At 44.6% G+C, this 19,859-nt stretch overlaps 2 protein-coding genes across 6 annotated transcripts in view; both read left to right on the top strand.

Annotated features, from left to right (window-relative positions):
• The window catches only part of Als2 (alsin Rho guanine nucleotide exchange factor ALS2), a 72,883-nt gene extending 65,142 nt beyond the window's left edge, over nt 1-7,741 (top strand). For 3 of the 4 annotated variants that reach the window (XM_017596517.3, XM_063267376.1, XM_006245001.5), the window contains 7 exons: nt 161-283; nt 689-865; nt 2,282-2,327; nt 2,507-2,568; nt 3,072-3,221; nt 3,415-3,511; nt 6,484-7,741. In XM_017596517.3, coding sequence (XP_017452006.1) covers nt 161-283; nt 689-865; nt 2,282-2,327; nt 2,507-2,568; nt 3,072-3,221; nt 3,415-3,511; nt 6,484-6,522 — 694 coding nt within the window. In that variant the 3' untranslated portion in view covers nt 6,523-7,741. The remainder of the gene's footprint in view (nt 1-160; nt 284-688; nt 866-2,281; nt 2,328-2,506; nt 2,569-3,071; nt 3,222-3,414; nt 3,512-6,483) is intronic. The other variant, NM_001013413.1, reaches the window with a different exon arrangement.
• A 4,259-nt stretch (nt 7,742-12,000) lies between these two features.
• Mpp4 (MAGUK p55 scaffold protein 4) overlaps nt 12,001-19,859 on the top strand; it is a 39,184-nt gene continuing 31,325 nt past the window's right edge. Inside the window, exons 1-4 of one of the 2 annotated variants that reach the window (NM_021265.3) lie at nt 12,001-12,076; nt 13,402-13,523; nt 17,728-17,805; nt 19,121-19,201. In NM_021265.3, the coding sequence (NP_067088.2) occupies nt 12,001-12,076; nt 13,402-13,523; nt 17,728-17,805; nt 19,121-19,201 (357 nt within the window). Of the gene's footprint in view, nt 12,077-13,401; nt 13,524-17,727; nt 17,806-19,120; nt 19,202-19,859 lie in introns of those variants that run through there. The other variant, XM_063267659.1, reaches the window with a different exon arrangement.

Below are 19,859 nucleotides of genomic sequence, written 5' to 3'. Positions count from 1 at the left end.
AGTCTGTAGGACGCATCATCTGAAACTCCCAAGGAGCTAAAATAAAATAGCTAAACTCCTTTCATAGGCCCTTAGGTAGATTAGCTGTTGGAAGTTCATATTTACTGTATTCAACTGCCCTGGACCTAGAGCTTAGGGTTTGTTTTCCATTTTCACTTAGGTTCTTGTTTCCTGAGCTTCCTGAAGAGGGCAGCACAGTTCCTCTCTCTGCTCCTCTGCCCACTGGAAGAAGATCCTTCTGCACTGGGAAATCAGATTCCAGATCCGAGTCACCAGAGCCAGGGTGAGTTGACCCGGGTGAGGTGGTGAAGGAGTGGTATGCAGGCTGCTTGGACTCCCAAAGAACCTCAAAGGTGGCTGCTTTCCCCAGACCCGGTCCATTTCCTCAGTGACCCCTTCTGAGGTCACTCATGGTCCTAGCTGCTCTCAGGAAGGGAACAGCCACACATGGTTACTCATGAGGGCTGCTGAGCAAAGACAACTTGTGCTGAGTTAGGTGACCCTTCCAGAGCAGCCTCAAGATGGACTCCAGAGAGATTCTCAGTTTGGTTTCTGGTCATCTAAAAGAATTGGCAGTTGGTTCCGGACAGGCATATAAAGCAGCACGTCCTGTGAACCTTGCAGTCCATACGGAAGCTCCATCTCTGACGAGTGTTAATGTGCCTGCCTTCCCACTTCCTGTTTGTAGTTATGTAGTAACAAGTTCTGGCTTACTGCTTCCGGTGCTGCTGCCTCGGCTCTACCCGCCTCTCTTCATGCTCTATGCCCTGGACAATGACCGAGAGGAAGACATTTACTGGGAATGTGTGCTTCGACTAAACAAGCAGCCAGATATTGCTCTCCTGGGCTTTCTTGGAGTACAGAGGTAGGTACTGTAGTGGTGAGCAGAACCAAAAGTTTGAATTGAAAAATCCTTCAGCACTGCCAAGAATTTATCGGCATCTACTTATGTGGGCTTGTGTGGTTTCTCAGCTTACTCTTCTGCCTGTCAGCACATAGCAGGACTCGTGGTCTTCATTTCTGAGAGGATTCCAAGATGGTTATGAAGTCGCTTATCCATCTGAACATGCTTTTTCTTACATTATCATGTATAAACTAAATAGCTCACCTTACCTAATAAAGATGTGTAGTTTATACTCCCATTCCTTACAAAAAGGTAATTGCTTTAAATCTTTGGTGTTTCTTGTCTTTTATCCTTCCCCCCCATCATTTGCAATTTAAAGTTTTAGATTTAAAAGTGTTCTTATTGTCTCAGACCATGGGTTCTTTCTAGGGAATGATTATCATCCTTTCCTAGAGTGTTAATGCAGCCCACTCCAGAGCCATGTACTCGCACTATCAAAAAATGTGCATGTCTCTATTGGGAAGCCATTTTTTTCAATGGAATAATTTAGTAATTTAATAATTTAGTAATAAAAACGTGATACAGGTAAATGGACATATTCTGGGCTGTAGCATGTGATTATTGGATGTAGATTGAGGTTATACTATGATAAAGCCCCTTGGATATAGTAGCTGCTATTGCCAACATGAGAAACCGCAGCTCCCGTCTTGAAGCGAGTAAGAGGTAGTTCATGATAGAGCCCTTCGAAGTGACAGGCATTAGGAGCACAGACTTAGGTCATCCCATCTTGCCGTAACATGGAAGCGGTTTTTATGGTCTTCAGAACAGAAGGGCATCAGTGGAGGAGAGTTTAGAACGTACTGGGTACACCAGAGAGGCGGACACATCGAGACAGCGTGGGAGGGCTGCGGATGTGCTGCTACCTCTCAACTACTTTATAGGCTCAAGATACCATCTCATGACACTCTTAACTCCTGGATTTCTGGAAAAGTGTTCTGCTAAATCAAAAGCTTCTAAGAGGTTTTTATTTATTACCATTAGGTGTTTTTTCAGATTTAGAGCCAGGAGTGGCTATTCTAGAAGGCTAAAATTAGCCAAGATAAAGTAATTAGCCTTTGAACCTACAAATTCCAATCCCTTGGCACTGAGTTTCCAGTCAGCCATTATTCTCTGCAGACATAGACTCCTTCCGGGAGTCCTCATTCGCAGCCAGATATAGCTTCTTCTCAGGAATTCTTGTTCATACTATTAAGCCATTTCCAGGATGTTTACTAAAACTTAGGGGAAAGGTAAGTAAAAAACATAAAACCCAGAACCAAGTTGGAGACAAGTTGTTGTTGTTGATGACAGCAGGGAAACCAAGATAACTGTCACCTTTATAAGGGGTGCGTCTGCCATACTGATGTCTTATGCTGACAATTTATGGTTTCATTGTAGGAAATTCTGGCCAGCAACCTTGTCAATCCTTGGAGAGAGTAAAAAGGTAGTGTGGACTTTAGTTTCTTATCAAACGTGCTTTTCTTTGCTGTGAAGGATTGCATTTTGTGTGAGCAGTGCTCATGTTAATGCCTGACCTCCCCAGCAGGCTGGGTCCTCCCCAGGATGGTTCATTTTCTTGTTATGGAAGGTGCCTCTCTTCTGACACTCATTCTCCCTATGCAGGTACTGCCATCCACAAAGGATGCTTGTTTTGCATCTGCAGTAGAATGTCTGCAGCAGATCAGGTAACGGCCTTACGCTGTTGAACAGTCAGACAAATGAAAGTAGTGCTTCCTGTACTGGGAGAGGAGAAAGAACACAATCCCCACCCCCTTTCTCTCCATTTTTTTTCCCAGACAGGATCTTGCTATATTTTTCTCCTTCCCACTCCTAAATGTTGTCAGAATAAATGTGCAGATCAGAAAGTGTCTTTGGAAACATCTGGGCTCCTTTTCTCTAAGATGAGCTTATGTTGTCTGTGTACACTTATGTTTAGCCAACTTTTCATTCTGAAGAGGGATTCCACCAGGGCAAAGGAAACAGTCAGGGTCTCCCACCAGAGCTCTGACAGCTGCAGGCTCCTTTTCCCAAACATTGTAGGAGTCCAGGCCATCCCTCCACATTCTGGTTGCCTAGTGTGTCTAATGTGAGGCATGTGACCTAGAGGAGCTATTTCTTTTTAATAAGTAAGAGATGACTCTATTCGGAAAATCATAGGATATCTCTTTATACTTTGTTTTCACAACAGCACAACATTTACTCCATCAGACAAACTTAAAGTGATCCAGCAGACCTTCGAAGAAATCTCTCAGAGTGTGCTGGCGTCGCTGCAGGAGGACTTCCTTTGGTCCATGGATGACTTGTTCCCTGTCTTCTTATACGTGGTGCTGCGGGCCAGGTATCCAGTCTTTTCTGACATCTTTGTTGTTTACCAAGTCTGCTCCTCTTGAACTGATGGTAACTGTCTGCTCCTATCAGAACAGAATTTCACTTGGGTTAAGCTGGTCTTTGTCTGCCATCATCAGTTGATTCAAAAGGACGGTCCACTTAGAGGCAGAATGAACTTCCCATCCTTTTTTTGTCTGGGACAGGATTCGGAATTTAGGCTCTGAAGTTCATCTCATTGAGGATCTGATGGACCCCTATCTCCAGCATGGGGAGCAAGGCATAATGTTCACCACCTTGAAGGTGAGCGCATCACTGAGCAGTTCTCATGAAGTCTGTCCTCCTTTACCTACTGTAAATCGCTTGGGAACCTTCTCTGTATGTTATTCTTTGGTTTCTCTTTTGGTGGGGGCTTGTTTATTTCCAAGATGGCCTGCAACATCTAGTCACCTTCCTGCCAGTTCTTCCCAAGGGCTGCGATTGCAAGTGTGAGCTGCTATACAGGACCTACTTTCTTCTTTATGGAAAAATTCAGTGTAGACTTTATTTTTTTCTTTTATTAAAAAAAGATCCTAAATACAATATATTCTGATTATGGTTTCCCCTCTCCCTATTCTTTCCAGTTTCCATCCAGAGCCACATAGTTTCTGTCTCTTGTTAAAAATCAAGCAGGTGTTGTTGGGTTTGGGGTGGAGCCAAGAAAACTCACTTTAGAAATGGAAGCTTAAAAAGGAAAGCTCAGGATGGTGTCCAGTTCTGGATCTGAACCTCATTCCTGAAGGGAGTTTGTACAGCATTTTGAAAGGATGGGAACACAAAGTGAGGGGGAGCTGCAGGGTTACCCACTTGTATTTGGACATTACAGGTTAGGCTAGGGAGTGCCCGTTGGAGATTTGGCTGTATCCAGGGCATGTGGCTTCAAGGTTCCTAATTTATTCTTGTAGACATTAGGTCTGGAGCTCACAGTGATAGAGGACAAAGGATTCGGTCAGCTGCATGTAGTTAATTAGGGAATAACAGGCAGTTGGTTATATGTTTTTATAGCTTACACACCTTGATTTAGATAACAGTAGTTTCTATATTCTACACTGGGCTGCGGGTCTCTATATTTGTTCCCATCTGCTGCAGGAAGCTTTTGTGATGGTGGCTGTGCAAGGCACAGATGATGAGTGTGGCAGCATGTCATTGAGAGTCATTTTATTACTATGCTCCTTCAGCCAGCAGCTGTACTTTGGTGTTCTCTAGGCTGAGGACCTATGTAGGCTCGGCCTGTGTAGGCTCAGGTTCTCAGCCACGAAACAGCACTGTGCGTGGGTTGCACCATGGAGTGGCTCAACTCAGATCAGACAGTGGCTTGTCACTCCCACAGATTTGTGCCACCATTGCACCAGCATATCCTACAGACAGGTCACTCTTGTTGAGCAGAGGGTTGCAGGGTTGGTGTTTGCCCTTCTCCTTTGGGAGTGCAGAGCCCTGAGCACTAGCCACTAGAGGTAGCTCTAGGCAGGCACCAGCTCAAGCCCTCCATGTTCAGTGAGTTGTGTAAGTATTGTCTTGAGCAGTAGGGTCTCAACCTCAGGTTGTGAAGAACTTCCAATGGCCTTGGCAATTGCCTGAGTTGTGAAGGGGCTGGGGCCTTCCCATGGGTCGCTCTGGCCTGGAGCCATTCCTGGTATTGAAAGCTTCATTTGGTGACAAGAAATGTCCATTTGGGGCTCTGTCTCCCCTGTAACTTGGGTGATTTCATTTAAATTGCCTTTGTGTGTGTGTGTGTGTGTGTGTGTGTGTGTGTGTGTGTGTGTGTGTGTCCATCCATGGGACCCTCAAATGGCCTTTAGTTTTAGCTGTCCTTCCTGTACCCCTCTTTCAGTCCCTTCTATCCCTTACTGTGTTGTCCTCCTGTTCTAGCCCCCTCCCCCATCCATAACTATTCTATCTCCCCTTCCAGGGAGATCCATCCCTACCCTAGTCCCTCTATACTTAATCTGTGGAGAAGTATCCTGCTTATCAATGATTAGCTATTAAGTAGCTAACATCTACGTATAAGCAAATACATATCATACTTGTCTTTCTGGGTCTGAGTTGCCTTTCTGTGTAGACTAAATACCTTTAGAATATTTGTTATTTCTAAAACCATGTATTAAATTAGGACAAGTCAGCCCTACCCTGCCAGGTAATAAAATCTTATAAAAATATATTTTTCATATGAAGTAGCGTGTTATGGTCACATGAATGGGCAGTCCCTAATGGGAAGGATAATGTTCACATTAACAATACAGTAGTGCAATTTGCATACCAGAAAAGAAAGATGCAAACTAAAACCGGAAAATATAAATTACTTAATAGATTTTTTAAAAGGTATTATTGAAGTGTGTAGCAGTTTGGGAGGTAGGGTCTGTAGAGATTAGATGAGCAAAGGAAAGACCTGTCTATTGAAATGGGTCAAAAACCTTAGAACTGAACGTCAGGTTCATGGCCCAGAGTAACTTTTAGGAGGAGGTGAAGAGCAAGTCGGTGGTAACATGTGTACAGCTGACTTGACAGTGTCGCTATGAAGTGTTCCCAGGGAAATCAGTAAACCTCCATGAGGACAGATGCTCAGGCTCACTCAAGGCCATAGACGTCCAGACTGAAGATCGGGCCTAAAATACCAGCAGAACTGTTCCGGTTTATAGAGGGGCCCTTTCCCACATTGCTGGTAACAGGGCAGAAAGTAGTTAGGCTGCTCTCTTAAGAACAGTTGCAAGATTGTCTTGGCACAGTGCTGGTGTGTTGACTTGGAGTCCCACTCCCTGGTGTTTATCCTAAGAGGTGGAGTGGAAATTATACCACCCTGGTTTGCGTTCATTGCAGTCTGTGAATCCTAAGCACACAAGAACTGTGGGATCGGTGGAGATGCTTCTCAGAAATGCAGTCTTGGAAATTCTGACTTGCTATGAGGTGTGTGAGGCTTAGCCCCTGCTTAGTAAAAGTCAAGGAGCTCTGATCACACTGTCCTTGTGTGCCTTCAGACTTCCCAGTCACTAGTAGGTGGTCGGGTGGTCTCATTCTAATCAGTAAAGACCAGCACATGACTGATAATAGTCTCCATTTCAAAATAGAGGGGAAGGGTGTAAGTTTTTGTTCTTGTTCATTACGATTAGGCTACCCATAGCCATTGGCTGGAGCAATGAGGTCAGGGAGAGCTTGGTGAGTAAGACAGTGAGGCCTGCAGTGAGGGATTGTTCTTTCCCTAGTCTTAAAAAGGTGAATTTGAATTTGTTTTGATTTTTCAGGCCTGTTACTACCAGATTCAGCGTGAGAAGCTTAACTAGGGCACCTGACAGCTTGAGGATGGGATTATCCGCTGCGGAAGCTCCAGCACCATCTGGAGTCTGATGGGGGCAAAAGACAACAGTGTTGAAATTGGAATGGACTTCTGTGTTATTTCTGTTGTAATTTCTGAGCCTTACTAATAATTAGAGCCCAGCATGGGAAACATACTGTATCATTCAAATGGAGACTGGAAAAGGGAATAGGGACAGAGTAGACAGTCTTTGACCTGTGCTGAGATCCACACCTCTACTTGGAAAAGGAAACTGGTTACCCTTTCCTATAGTGAAAGTTCCAGCTCCATGGAGTTCCAGGAAACATTTCCAGGACAGCTGCTTAGGTGAAAAGAAGTTGACTGTTTTTAAGCTCCTGGTTTGTCTAAATCCATTTGCAGTTACCCCATACCCTTTGGCAAGGAGCAGGCTTTACTTGAAGCTGAAGCAGCCATACCTTGCCTTCCTAGACCTCTTGCAGGCACATGTGCAGCATGCTACTTTGCTAGGGGGGAAGAAGGAGAAATTTTAAACTGTAGTTTTAACCTTTTGTAAGCCCCTCCACCAGGGCATTTGTGGTCAGAGACCTCCCACAGGGTGCCAACAACATCCTGGTTCCCACGGGGAATGCATCCAAATAGGGTCTTCTGCCTGCTGACTAAAAAGAACACTGGAATGCAAACACTGATGCCCTGAGCTGCTACAAACCTCACCGATCCGAGGCAGACTGCACTCATTCCCAGGAGGCCCATGAGCTTCTTAGCACAAGCTTCATGTGGAGACTGAAGATTGGGAAGTGTGAGGAAGCAGGGAGCTGCAGTGGTCCTCAGCCCAGTGTTCATGTCCTCCCTCCCTCTGCCTCTCACTGAACTCAGAGGGGAAGGAAGGACAGAAGCACTTGGGATTCTCCCACCTCAAAAGTATTGACACACAGCATAGCCACGATTTGCTTTTTTACAAACATCCTCTTGTGGGTTGTTGGTTTACGTTGTAGCAGTAACACTCATAGCTGTGTAGATGTCACAGGTGCTCTTGTGTCTCATCTGCTGGACTCTAGATGAGCAGTGTCCTGACTCATGTGAAATGCTCAGCAGGTGGGAACTACTTTTGAAAAGGATCATGATTTCCGAGCTACTTTATAATCAAGACAAGCATTTGTTAACATACTGTTTTGGAATGTTGGCTGTAATGTAACAGCAGTTTTCATAATAAATGACATTCATCTCTACGGAGCTGTTCTATGACTATAGAAGAAATATCATGGGACAGACTAAACTTTAAAGGGTGCTCAGCTCACAGAATTTCTTTGTCCACATTGTGATCCATGCCTCTGAACTCAGGACCCCATGGGGTTTTAGCTCACTTAAATTCAGGAGTCAGGCCCCTACAAGCCAGTGTGCTGGCAAAGAGCAAGTGAATTCTGATCCTGATAACCCAAGGACAAAGGTGTTGAAGGAAAACAATCATGGGCTTTGTTTGTCTCTTGGGAAGGGTAGCGGGAGGATTGCACTGTCCACATCTCTGCTAACCGCCTTCCTCCAGGATGAGCTGCTCCCTGTGAAGAGGTCCCAACTCTTTCTCCCTTTGCACATTTCCCATATTTTTGAGTTTGTGAATCAACACACAAATGCCAGATTTGGCTAGTAAAGCCAAAGTAATTGAACATCTACCTCCTTCAGAGAAAGAGTTGACGGAAACTCAGACAATAGAACCAGAGAAATGCTCCAAGGACAGCACGCCATCTCATTTCTGAGAAGTTGAACCTTCTATTTCGGTTTTAAGTGAAGCTGCTGGCCACTGTGTGTTCCTTATTCCATGCAGTTCTTCAGTTGCAATTAAAACAATACATTTTCAGGTCGTGTGTGTGAAAACCCCTAAATCTCCAGGCACTGTCGGTGACTAGAAAGCCCAGCACCCATGTAACTGATGAAGAGATCCTGGTCACATCAGCCCTCACCTCATGTACCAGTCCAGGCCCTTCCCCATTTCCTGTCAGTGAATAGCTGTGATTTGCTTTGTGTCTGAGCTGGGACTCCAACCCAGAGCTTCTTGACTCCCCTACTCTTTCCTGCTGCATATGCCCCACATATAAGCTCTGCATTAGGCCTTGAAAAACTGAAGTTAAAAACAAAACCAGTGAACATGGCGCCACACCTTTGTCATCTGAGCCCCTGAAAGGAGGGCGAAGGCATTTCAGCTATGCGTGGGCGTACACACCGTCTGAGCTCACCTGGGCTACGTGAGACTGTCTCAAAAAGAAACATTTAAAGTAGGAAAGAAAACTTGAAGGGGTGTTTGGTGTTCGTTATCTAGAAACAGTCAACGATATTAAGGACTTGTAGCAGAGCATAGTACTAGTGTGGACGTCCAGTGTGAGTGAGGATAACGCAAATGAGATGTTCCCACGCAGGGATACGAAGGGCCCTGCCCAGGCTTAGAGGGCCACGGTTAGGCTGCAAGGGCAGGATTACGTCAAAGAGGATGTTCAGAGCTTTTATCTAGAGCATCAGGTGACTGTGACAGCTAACTGCCGGCTCGTGTTTCCTGCTTGCTTCTCTCTTGACAGGAGCAGCACCGTATTTCCATCCTTGCAGGTAAGAGTCTGCTTGCAATTTCTGAAGGCACTTGCGGCATCTGCACAGATAAACTTGGGTAGTCTGTTTCAAAGTGGTCCACTAGCAGACTGTACCATCTTTTAAGGGTAGAGCCATGGAGTTCAGGTGAAACTAAGTGTCCTGAGGACCTTGGATGCAGAAGCCAGCAGGCATTTTCTCGTGGTTGCACACGGGCTTTTACAGGATTTCCATATTGAAAAATATTCTAGAAAACAAACCAAGTGGGTAGGAGGTCAGCACTTGTAATAGCAATTGTTTTAAAGCAGAAGGAAATACTTAAAATGTTCTAATTACAATATTTAACTACAATTTAATTAATTGTGTGTGCAAATGTTTGTAGAAGCCCTAGTGCCACAGAGTGTTTGTAGAAGTGAGAGAACTGAAAAGTTCCCTCCTACCAGTGGGTTCAAGGTCATCAGGCTTGGCAACAAATGCATTTTCTTGCTGAGCCACCGCAAAGACCCAAAGCTGAGTTTTAAGGTACTGAGTACATTCCAGGTATCCATGGTAATCACTTTCTTTATAACACAGCTTTTAATTACCTTTTCATATTCCCCACCTCTTTACCCTATAATGCCTGTCTAGAATCCTGCATTCCGGGTCAGTTCAAACCAAGGCACTTAAACATGTAAGGTTATTATTTAAATCCACACGATGCCCTACCAGTAATTAAAAGGATAAGGTAGAGGGCTGGAGAGATGGCTCAGCGGTTAAGAGCACCAACTGCTCTTCCCGAGGTCCTGAGTTCAATTCCCAGCAACCACATGGTGGCTCACAACCATCTGTAATGGGGTTGGGTGTGTCTGAAGACAGCTACAGTGTGCTTATTATATACATTAAGTAAATAAATAAATCTTTAAAAAAATAAAAAAAAAGGATAAGGTAGAGAGAAAGGTATAGGGCTGAGTATATAGATTAACTGGTAGAATGCTTGTCTGGTACATGTCAAGTCCAGGGTTCAGTCCCCAGCACCACATAAGCCAGACGTGGTCACACATGCCTGTAATCCCAGCACTTGGGGGTGGAGACCGGAGGATGAGAGCATCTGGTTATCTTTGACTATACAGCAAGTCTGAAGCCAGCGTGGGCTAGCTACATAGGACTCTGTCTCCAAGCAAACAAACAACAAACGAACAGAAAACCACAAAACAAAAGAGCTGATCATAAGATACTGTGTATTTAAGCATGAGCATGTGGAATAACATCATAACATACATTTGAATCTACACAAAACCCTGAAAGAATGTAGTGACTTTGAATGTGGGTGTAGATAAAAATCAAAGAGTGGTGTGTTGTAGTGGTTTCCTGAGTCACAAGCAAGATTAGCGCTGATAAAATGATTTTCTGACTTGGTAAGATTTAGCTGGGTTAAATTAATTCTTCAGTTATGGTGATAGCATTTCTTCAAATTCATTGGTTTCAATCAAAATTGCAAACTATTTTGTGTTTGTAAAAGAAAGGGGGGGTTGTTTTTGTGTTTTTTAAGACAGGGTTTCTCTGTGGAACCCCAGCTGCTCTGTAGACTAGTCTGGTCTTAAACTCATAGAGAACCACCTTCCTCTGCTTCCTGTGCCACCACTGCTTGCAAAATTGAGTTCTACGTACAGGTCATTCTGGGTTGGTTTATGTTTGACTCGAGTGTTCTGCAGGGACAGTGGTTATTCATCAAGTTCTAAGACGTTCCTGGGGCTTCTACCCTCCCTTTGCCCTTTCTTCACCCTGTCCTCATCCTGCTGGCTGAGGTATAATCACGACAGCGGGGAACGCACCATCTCAGAGCAGATAGACCAGTGCTATGTGCACCCCAGGGCAGGGGCAGGGCTGACCCAAGTCTGGATTGTCTCTGCCTCAACGCTGACAATCGGGCAGTGCAAAGACTCCTATTCCACTAGGCCACTCTTATTTTGGATTTCATTTTATGAGAGTAAATAAATCTAGAGCAGTGTTTTTTAAAAAATTAAGTAGTTCGAATTGTTTGCTACAGATGAGTATTGAAATTGATAGGGTAAGATACAATGAGCTACCACGTGTTTCAACCTATGTAAAATATACTAGGATTTAGACAGGTTGTAAGGTGGACCAGGAAGACTGGGGGGACAAAAGCCAGATCACTGTTACATTGTCTCCAGGTTAGAAGACTATGCCAGGACAGTAAACTGTGTCACAGAGGTCATCCAGGACAGTAACCTGGATGTCACAGAGTTCCATACAGTCCTCTAACAGGAATTGTGCGACTGATCAGTGGGTTCCGTGAAGAACCACAGAGCATAGTATACAGAATGGAGCATCAGTGTGTGTTCAGACCAGGGAGACCCTCTGAGCACTCAACAGTGGATAATTCACCTGGGCAACCAGATGGAAAGCAGGTAGATGGAACATGACCTGTCCGTTACTGTACAAGATGGATGGGCTGCTGAGATGGTTCTGTGTGAAGGCACTCACTCACCCTCAGGCTGACAACCTGAGACTGGTCCCCATGACCCACATGGTGGAGAAAAAGAACTGATTGCTGCAACCTAGCCTCTGACCTCCAAGCTTGAACTGAACCATACACATATGAGTGAGAATGTGTATGTGAACTATTTAAAAGAATATATTTTAGAAAAAAGGTGGAGTAGGGGAGTGTTTTGTGGAATAATAGTTTTCTCTTTCACACAGCTAGTAGTGGCTGATTTGGAGAGGGAATATAGGACATGGCTGTTTTACCTGATGCATTTCCTAGTGTGTGTGTCCTAGGGCTAGGCTTGCAGAATAATTGTTGAAAATATTCTCCAGTATGCTGAACACTGGCTGGTGTGGCCAAGTAACGATACTGCCATTTGTCAATCTGCGTCTTATTCCTAACTTTCCTTCCCAAGCTCCAGCAGGGAGGATGAGGCAGTCTGACAGAGGAGCAGAGCTGACCGACGAGGACAGGGCTCTTTCCACAGCACCCAATCCTGAGAACGGTATGTGTTTCCAAAGTACTTTGTCTAGACTGGAAGAGACTTTCCATAATACCTGAATACATACATGATCAGGTACATGGCATATGATCCCTGCACCTTTACCCTTAGCTTTAGTGTTGATAGTTCTGAAAGCAACTGTCAGTGCAAGGGAGACATAGCCCCACCAGGCCACACTGCTTTCTATCAAACTCAGAACTACACAACTTGTTCGCATCCAGAGTAACATTTAAAGGAGACGTCTTTTATAATGAAAAAAGTCAAGGCTTTACTGTATATGTAGTTCCTTTACTCAGTAGAATATTGTTATTTCTACCAGGAAGTTTCATGAGGAAATGGCAAGAATGTTCAGTGAGTGAGGATGTGTATCATTAGAGCTGGTGACCTGAGTTAGGAGAGAATCAGCTCCCTCAGATTGTCCTCTGACCTCCAGAAACTAGGTAAATAAGTGAATGAATGCATGAATGAATGAATGAATGAATGAATGAATGAACAAATGAAAATCTAATAGAAGAGCTGGCCAGATGGCTCAGTGGGTAAAAACGTTTGCTGCCAAGACTTACAACATGAACTCTCTCCCTGGGATCCACGTGGCCAAAGGCGAGATCTAGCTCCTACAAGCTGTCCTCTGACCTTCACCCGAATGGCTGTGGCCTGCATGTCCCTAGCCCCACACAAATAAATAATGCAGCGTAACTTTAAAATTTTAAAGTCTAATGGGGGAGATTTTCAGTAACACTTTCAATAAGTGTTTTTAGAAAGGGTGAACAATGGGGGCTGGAGAGATGGCTCAGCGGTTAAGAGCACTGGCTGCTCTTCCAGAGGTCCTGAGTTCAAATCCCAGCAACCACATGGTGGCTCACAACCATCTGTAGTGGGATCCGATGCCCTCTTCTGGTGTGTCTGAGGACAGTGACAGTGTACTTATATAAATAAAATAAATCTTTTTTTTAAAAAGGTGAACAAAACTAACTGTGTTTGAGTTGGAGAAAGAAGGTCCTGAACACACCTGATGGTTTAGGGACAAGTTCCCATCTGGTAAGGTGGAAGAGGGAACCATTGCGTTATTCTGGTATCTCCTGTTTGTTAGTCACAGCCCCGTGAGAAAGCTAGCTCATTTGCAGTCTACAAAAAAAATTTTTTTTCTCACAGAGTCACACAGTCTTCTGAAATAAATAAATAATGGGCAGGGTGTGGAGCCACCCCTGTGCCTTAAATCCTGTGTTGTCCCCTCATACGGAATGCCTGGTAAGCTCAGCAGTCCCAGAAGCCCCAGTCACATCTTCCTTGCTGACCTTACCCGCCAGCTGGCCTCTGACCTTTTCTAGGTCTCTCTGGGATCCTGAGGCTCCTACTGCAGGAACTGAGTCTTTTCTACAGCCGGGATGTGCATGGTCTGTGTCTCTTATATGACCTCCTCCATTCACCGTGGCTACAGGCTCTGCTAAAAGTGAGTGCTTAAAGTCTTTCCTCACTCTGGCTAGCAAAATAGTCCAGTGTCTTGGACTATTCAGGTTGCTATAAAAGCATGCCAAAAACTGTTGGTTTATTTGTTTGCTTTTAAAAATAAAATTGTATCTTCTTTATTTTGCATTCTTTTATTTATTTATTTTTTATTTTTTTTATTTTTTTCAGAGCTGGGGACCGAACCCAGGGCCTTGCACTTGCTAGGCAAGCGCTCTACCACTGAGCTAAATCCCCAACCCCTTTTGCATTCTTTTAATTTGAGAAAAAAAACTTCCATAAAAGCCCAACTCAGCACATCAAACTTTACTGTCAGGGTGGGGAGGACTTCCTGTCTTCCTATAAAAGAACAGGAGAGAGGAAAACAGCAACAGAGAGCCAGATGAACCAAGGCCAATCATGGCTGCTTGTGGAGCCATAGGAAAAACTGTGCATAGGTCACAGGGTTTCCAGGGGGAACTCTAAACTGCTTGCACATGAGATGTGTTCTCAACATCATCAGGAACAGGAACTGGACTCCTCCATTGTCACCCATCTTCATCAGTGCCCAGGCCCACCATGATCATGGATAGGGTGGATCTCAAGATTCTCAAGTGAGAAGCCAGAAAGGAGGAATGCAGCTTTTAACAGCATCACCACCAGGTCCTGCGGCAGGGTCTTCACAACTGGGGGGTCTGGGTTGATTTACAAGTGCTGTTTGGCTCATGGTATAGCCCCCAGAAGAGTTGTCTCACAGTACTTGGGCCTTTCTGTCTAGTTACTGTGCTCACCACAATATAGCAGGGTGAGGACACATACCTATTGGAGATCGTCACATTCTCCACTTTCTTCTCTGAGATCTCCTTCATGATCTTGCAGAGATTCTCAAAACTTGATTTACTGCCCTCCACTTTCTTCCTGTTAGCTCCAGAACATCTCTGTTCAGGAGTCCAGGCTCTTCTCATCAGCAGCTGGAGCTGTCAAACTGGTAACAGGCTCAAAGACCTCTTCCCTACCTTCTCAATGAAGGTGGAGTTGGCCTCTCATTCTTTGCTCTCACCAGTGATGGAGTAGACAGACTCTGTGTCTCCTCATGTCAAACATGCACCCTGTCATGGAAGCCATCTCTTCTCCAGGCTAAGAGGGTATGGCAGCTCAGTAGCTCAAAGAAGCACTGCTGGTGGGTGGATCATTCATGGACTCCAAGCTTTAGGTTCTTAGAGAATACCCATAAAACTTGTGGGTTTTCTTCCAGCTTCAAGAACTGGATGGCTTTGAAGACTTTGCTATGCTGGAGCAATTTTTGTAGATGATAAAGGGCAGGTCATCAGAATTAATCATGCCATAGATGAGGCTGAGATACTTGGCTATCACTTTATCATGGCTGTGAACAGGTCAAAGTGAGCAACTAGCCAACGGATAAATAGCAATGTCGCATATTCCAACTAGCCTACAGAGAAGCACTTGGCTGCTAAGTGTCTTCTCAGTCATTGTTGAGGCTCTTACAGAATTCCTCATATTCCTCTTGAGTGACATCAGCTCTGTTTCTGGTCCAAATGGGCTTTGCCTTGTTCCGTTTTCTGATCAATGCATTTGTCCTTAGTCTTCTCTTTATCTTTGCTGGTGACACCTTGTTGATCCCGCATCTTCAAGCTTAGGTCTTTTCCCATTGTCCTTATCTTTCTCTCCTTTCTCTTTTTCGGCCTCATCATCATTGATCTCCTTCTCCAGAGAGTAATGGGGTGGCCCAGCACTGCAATGGGATGACTCTTCTCTGTTCTGTCTGGGATCACTTTGGTGGTACAGGGAGCTCTGTGAAGTGCCTACCTGACGTGCACAAAGTTGTAGGTTAGACCCCATCACTGTGAAACTGGTGTGCTAGCTATCGCTCTATTGTGAAGAGACACCATGAGAAAGGCAACTCTTTTTTTTTTTTTTTTTTTTTTTTTTTTGGTTCTTTTTTTCGGAGCTGGGGACCGAACCCAGGGCCTTGTGCTTCCTAGGTAAGCGCTCTACCACTGAGCTAAATCCCCAGCCCCGAGAAAGGCAACTCTTACAAAGCAGCAGACTGGGTGTTTGCTTACAGTTCTAGAGGGTTAGTCCAGGATCTTCATGACGGGAGACGACAGCTATGTTACTGGAGCAGGAGCTGAGAGTTTTATATCCTGATCTGAAGGCAGCTGGCAGAGAGGGAGACACTGGGTGTGCCATGGGATTTTGAAACCTCAAAGCCCACCCCAGTAACACACTTCCTCCAACAAGGCCACACCCACTCCAACAAAGTTACACCTTCTAATCCTTCCCAAAGAATACCACTCCCTAGTGACTACATTTCCAATATCCTACGAGAGCTATTCTCATTCAAACCACTCACCCAGGTGAGATGGTGCACACCTACAATCCCAGTACTTAGGAGACAGAGGCAGGATAATCAGATGTTCAAGTCATTTATGGCTGCAAGGTCAATTCGAAGACAGCCTGGAATCAGTGAAGCACACATGTGCACACATACACAGACACAGAAAGACAGAGACAGACAAACACACATACATTCAGAGAGACAGAGACAAACATACAAGGGCATACCCCTGTTCACTTTGGAAACATTTAAGAATGAAAAACTATGTCTGCTCCTTTCTTTTTGCCCCCAACTGGTTTCCGAGGCCCCTACGATCACAAATAAGTCACCACATTGACCACTATATCCGCCATGGCCCCACAATCCTTTGCCTTAAGGCCAACAACTCTGGACAAATAATGCTTTTATAAAAAGTCACTCCTGGCTGGGAATGGTGTATTTGCCTTTAATCCCAGCACTTGGGAGGCAGAAGCAGGTGTGTTTCTAAGTCAGCCTTGTCTGCGTAGTAAGTTTCAGGCAAGTCAGGGATAGAGAGTGAAACCCTGTCTCTAAAAACAAGACAAAACAAAAAAAATATAACAAAACATCATTTGTCTTTTGTTAAAATCATTAAGTAAAACACCCATAGTTTTGGTTGGAACTCACAATTTCCTTACCCTGATAGAATCCCTTTAGTTTGATTAAAATTATGTGCACCATATAAAGTAGATTTCCTGAAAAAGTGTTCTTAAGAAAAACCCATTTGAAGTTATTTTTGGGAATGTGAGTGTTTCTTCTAATTAAGCATGAAATATGGTCAACTTTATGGTGTATGCTAATATTACATTCTATAGAATTGAAGTGGTAACATCTTCTGCATGACCAAGGACACATCACTTGTTTTACAGCTCTTGACCCAGAGTCTCATGTTTATCCCTGGCTAGCCTGGAACTCAGGATGTAGATTATACCTAGCTAGCCCTTGCAGCCTACACTCCACCCGCTTCCAACACCTTCCCGGTGCCAGGGAGTTTTACTCTCATTATAAATGCTCAAGGGGTTCTTTTACTTAGCGCTCGCTCCCTTCAGCCATCAATCAGCATAGATCACGTCCACATACTTGAGTACCAGCCCTACAGTACAACAGGAAGCTCACGTATCACAGATATAGATGGGAAAGGCTAAAGTGCCTCTTGGACCTCCTTTCTCCATCTGTAAGAGAAATCTGATTCCCCAGATAAGATGAGGGGCAGCACTGTGAAGACAAGCAAAGCAAGCCTTGCTTACTTAGCCTGACTTCATCCTGTACAAGAACGATCCCCAGGGATAGGGAGGAATGAAGCTGGAATTAAACTGGCTCTGGAGAATTGCCTGAGGAAGGAAGGAGCAGCTTCAAAGGCCAGAGCAGAGTGCGGATGAGCACGTTTTGAATATCTGGCTTCTTGTTCAGGACCCTTGGTGGGTTGTAAGCCGCAGAATTCATGCCCTGCACAGTTGCCCAGCACAGGGGTCTCTACTCCATAGACTCTCCCTTGAGAAGCCCTCGTGTACACTGTGTATAGATCCCTGCTGGGGTCGGTCCCAGGAATCTTTCCTTTATTTCCCTCACTTTAAAAAGAGGGAAATGTGCACACTTTTCATTAATGAAATTGCTCTAGGGCTGTTCTTCTCCTGGTAGCAGCCAGAAGTGACACTTCTGAAGCCTTGGGCCCTCGGAGGGGGGGGGGGGGGACGTCACTCTGCCTAGAGTCACACAGTGCCGCTTGTTCGGTTGTCTGCATGGCTGCCTTAGGCTGCTTCTTCCTTTGAAAGCTTTTACTTTAAAATGCTCCTGACCACGTCTTCCATCACTTGCCCTTTTTACTCTTCTGCAGGTCTATGACTGCCTCCAGAAGTTTAAAGAGAAGAAGCTAGTTCCTGCTACAACTCATGCACAGATCTTATCCTGTGAGGTAAGGTAGTTCTATCCAGGAGTCATAGAGCCCTTGCTGATGTCCTCTGACCTGTACAGTTTGTTTAAATGAATAGAAGTTTCTGTTGGGAAAACTTGGTCAATGAATATGCATTTTAATAAAAGTTCTCTCTCTTTTAAAAAATTATTTATTTATTTTATGTATGAGTGTACTGTAGCTATCTTTGAACACACCAGTTATCTCTCCAGCCCTTAATAAGAGTTCTTAATTGAACTTAATATAAAGAAACTTGGGGCTGGAGAGATAGTTCAGTGGTTAAGAGCTCTGGCTGCTCTTCCAGAGGTCCTAAGTTCAAATCCCAGCAATGACATGGTGGCTCACAGCCATCTGTAATGGGATCCAGTGTCCTCTTCTGGTGTGTCTGAAGACAGTTACAGTGTACTCATATAAATAAAAATTAATTAAAAATAAAAAATATATAAAGAAACTTGTCTTCCAAAATTAACACACTCATGTACATACATAGGCGTGCATGAACACAGTTTTACCACATGATTGTCTCTCCCTTTGCCCCTTTGGCATTTAACTGACCTTAGGTCAACACAGTGACTCTGCAACAATGATTCTCTAGTTCCTAACATGGATCCTGTTTGGATTCCAGTCTCTGCTAGCCAACTTCCTCCTCTTACTCAAATTTGTACGGGCACCTCAAACTTAGCTTGTCCTCAACATGTCCCCTTAACTTATGCCTCTCCTAGCCTTTCCTGTCTCAGTCAATGACAGGTCTGGACCTTGTTACAAAGACTGTTAGGGTTTTCATCTGCCTTGAGCTTGGCTCTGCCTGCTGTGGTAAAGTTTAATAGCTAAGGAAACATACCAGGCCCTGTGTCTGGAGACAGAAAAGGAAACTACATCTATCTCTTAGTCAACATCACGTTGGAGCATCCACTTTTCAACCTGTGTGATGCTGGCTGTGGGATAAAGGTTAAGTGTATGTTATATATGTGCTGGTTCCCTCCCGGGACCAGCTGCATTTACATAGCAGGCAGCTGTGACCCACCTACGTGGGTCCACCAGATGTGGGTCCTCTAAAAGAGCAGCAAGTTCTCATAACCCTGCGCCATCGCTCCAGCCCCAGGCAGCGAAGATTTTAAGTATTTTATTTTATTTCACTTCGGTTTTTGGAAACAGATTCTCCCCTGCAGGCCAAGGGTGGTCTGTAACTCACTTTGTAGCCAAGCTAGCCTCAAACTTGGTAATCCCCACTTCCCAGCCTCTCGAGGGCTAGAATTACGGGCATGAGCCACATGGCTTAAAAATACTTTATGCTGTATATTTTTCCATCATGTGTCAGGTCTTGGAGCTGTTACCCAAAGCCTCCAGTTCCCCTGAGATCCAAGAGCTAAGGCAAGTCCTCCAGGCTCCGCACTGCAAGGTAAGCACCTGCTAAAATGGACAAAGTTTTATCAGAGACAGAGTGAGGAAGAGTAAATAAAAGTGATGGAAAACATTGTCTCTGGATGTATATTCTGTTTTTGTACATGAACAGATTTCCCTTGAAGATTTGGGGCTCACAGGTTATTGACTAATCACACAGCAGGTGCTGCCACATGCATCAGGAGGCACCCAGAACCTTCTCGGTGTCTTGTGCTCCTAAAGAGATACGATCCCTCTTGAACTCTGGGTAGCATCCAGGGTAGCATCTGGTTACAGATAAATAATCTCCATGCTTTCTCTCATGCGGGGAAGGCTTTGAATATTGAACACGGTGTCAGAGGAAGGCATCAGATCCCCAGCACCTGCTCACTGTGGGTGCTGGGAACAGAGTCCAGGTGCACTGGATTCTGAGCAGCCGGATCTTTTTTAATCTCTGGAACTCTGAGCCATCTCTCCAGTCCCTAAAAGAGATTACTGAGTACTTTTAAACCTCTGTGTCCCATCTATATTTTAACCTCTATGTTTCCTTGTCTATAAAAAAGGGACAACAACTATCCCTATCTCAGAAAGTGAGTGTGAGTGAGCCTGCTTAGAGCTGAGGCTGGCGTGTAGGCGTCCACAGTTATGTCTTACACAGAATCCAGTCACCACTTGGA

This window comes from Rattus norvegicus, chromosome 9 (genome assembly GCF_036323735.1).
Source record: "Rattus norvegicus strain BN/NHsdMcwi chromosome 9, GRCr8, whole genome shotgun sequence".
Taxonomy (NCBI): Eukaryota; Metazoa; Chordata; class Mammalia; order Rodentia; family Muridae; genus Rattus; species Rattus norvegicus.
The sequence above is the reverse complement of the archived record's forward strand: the minus strand, read 5'-3'. Positions and strand labels throughout refer to the sequence as shown.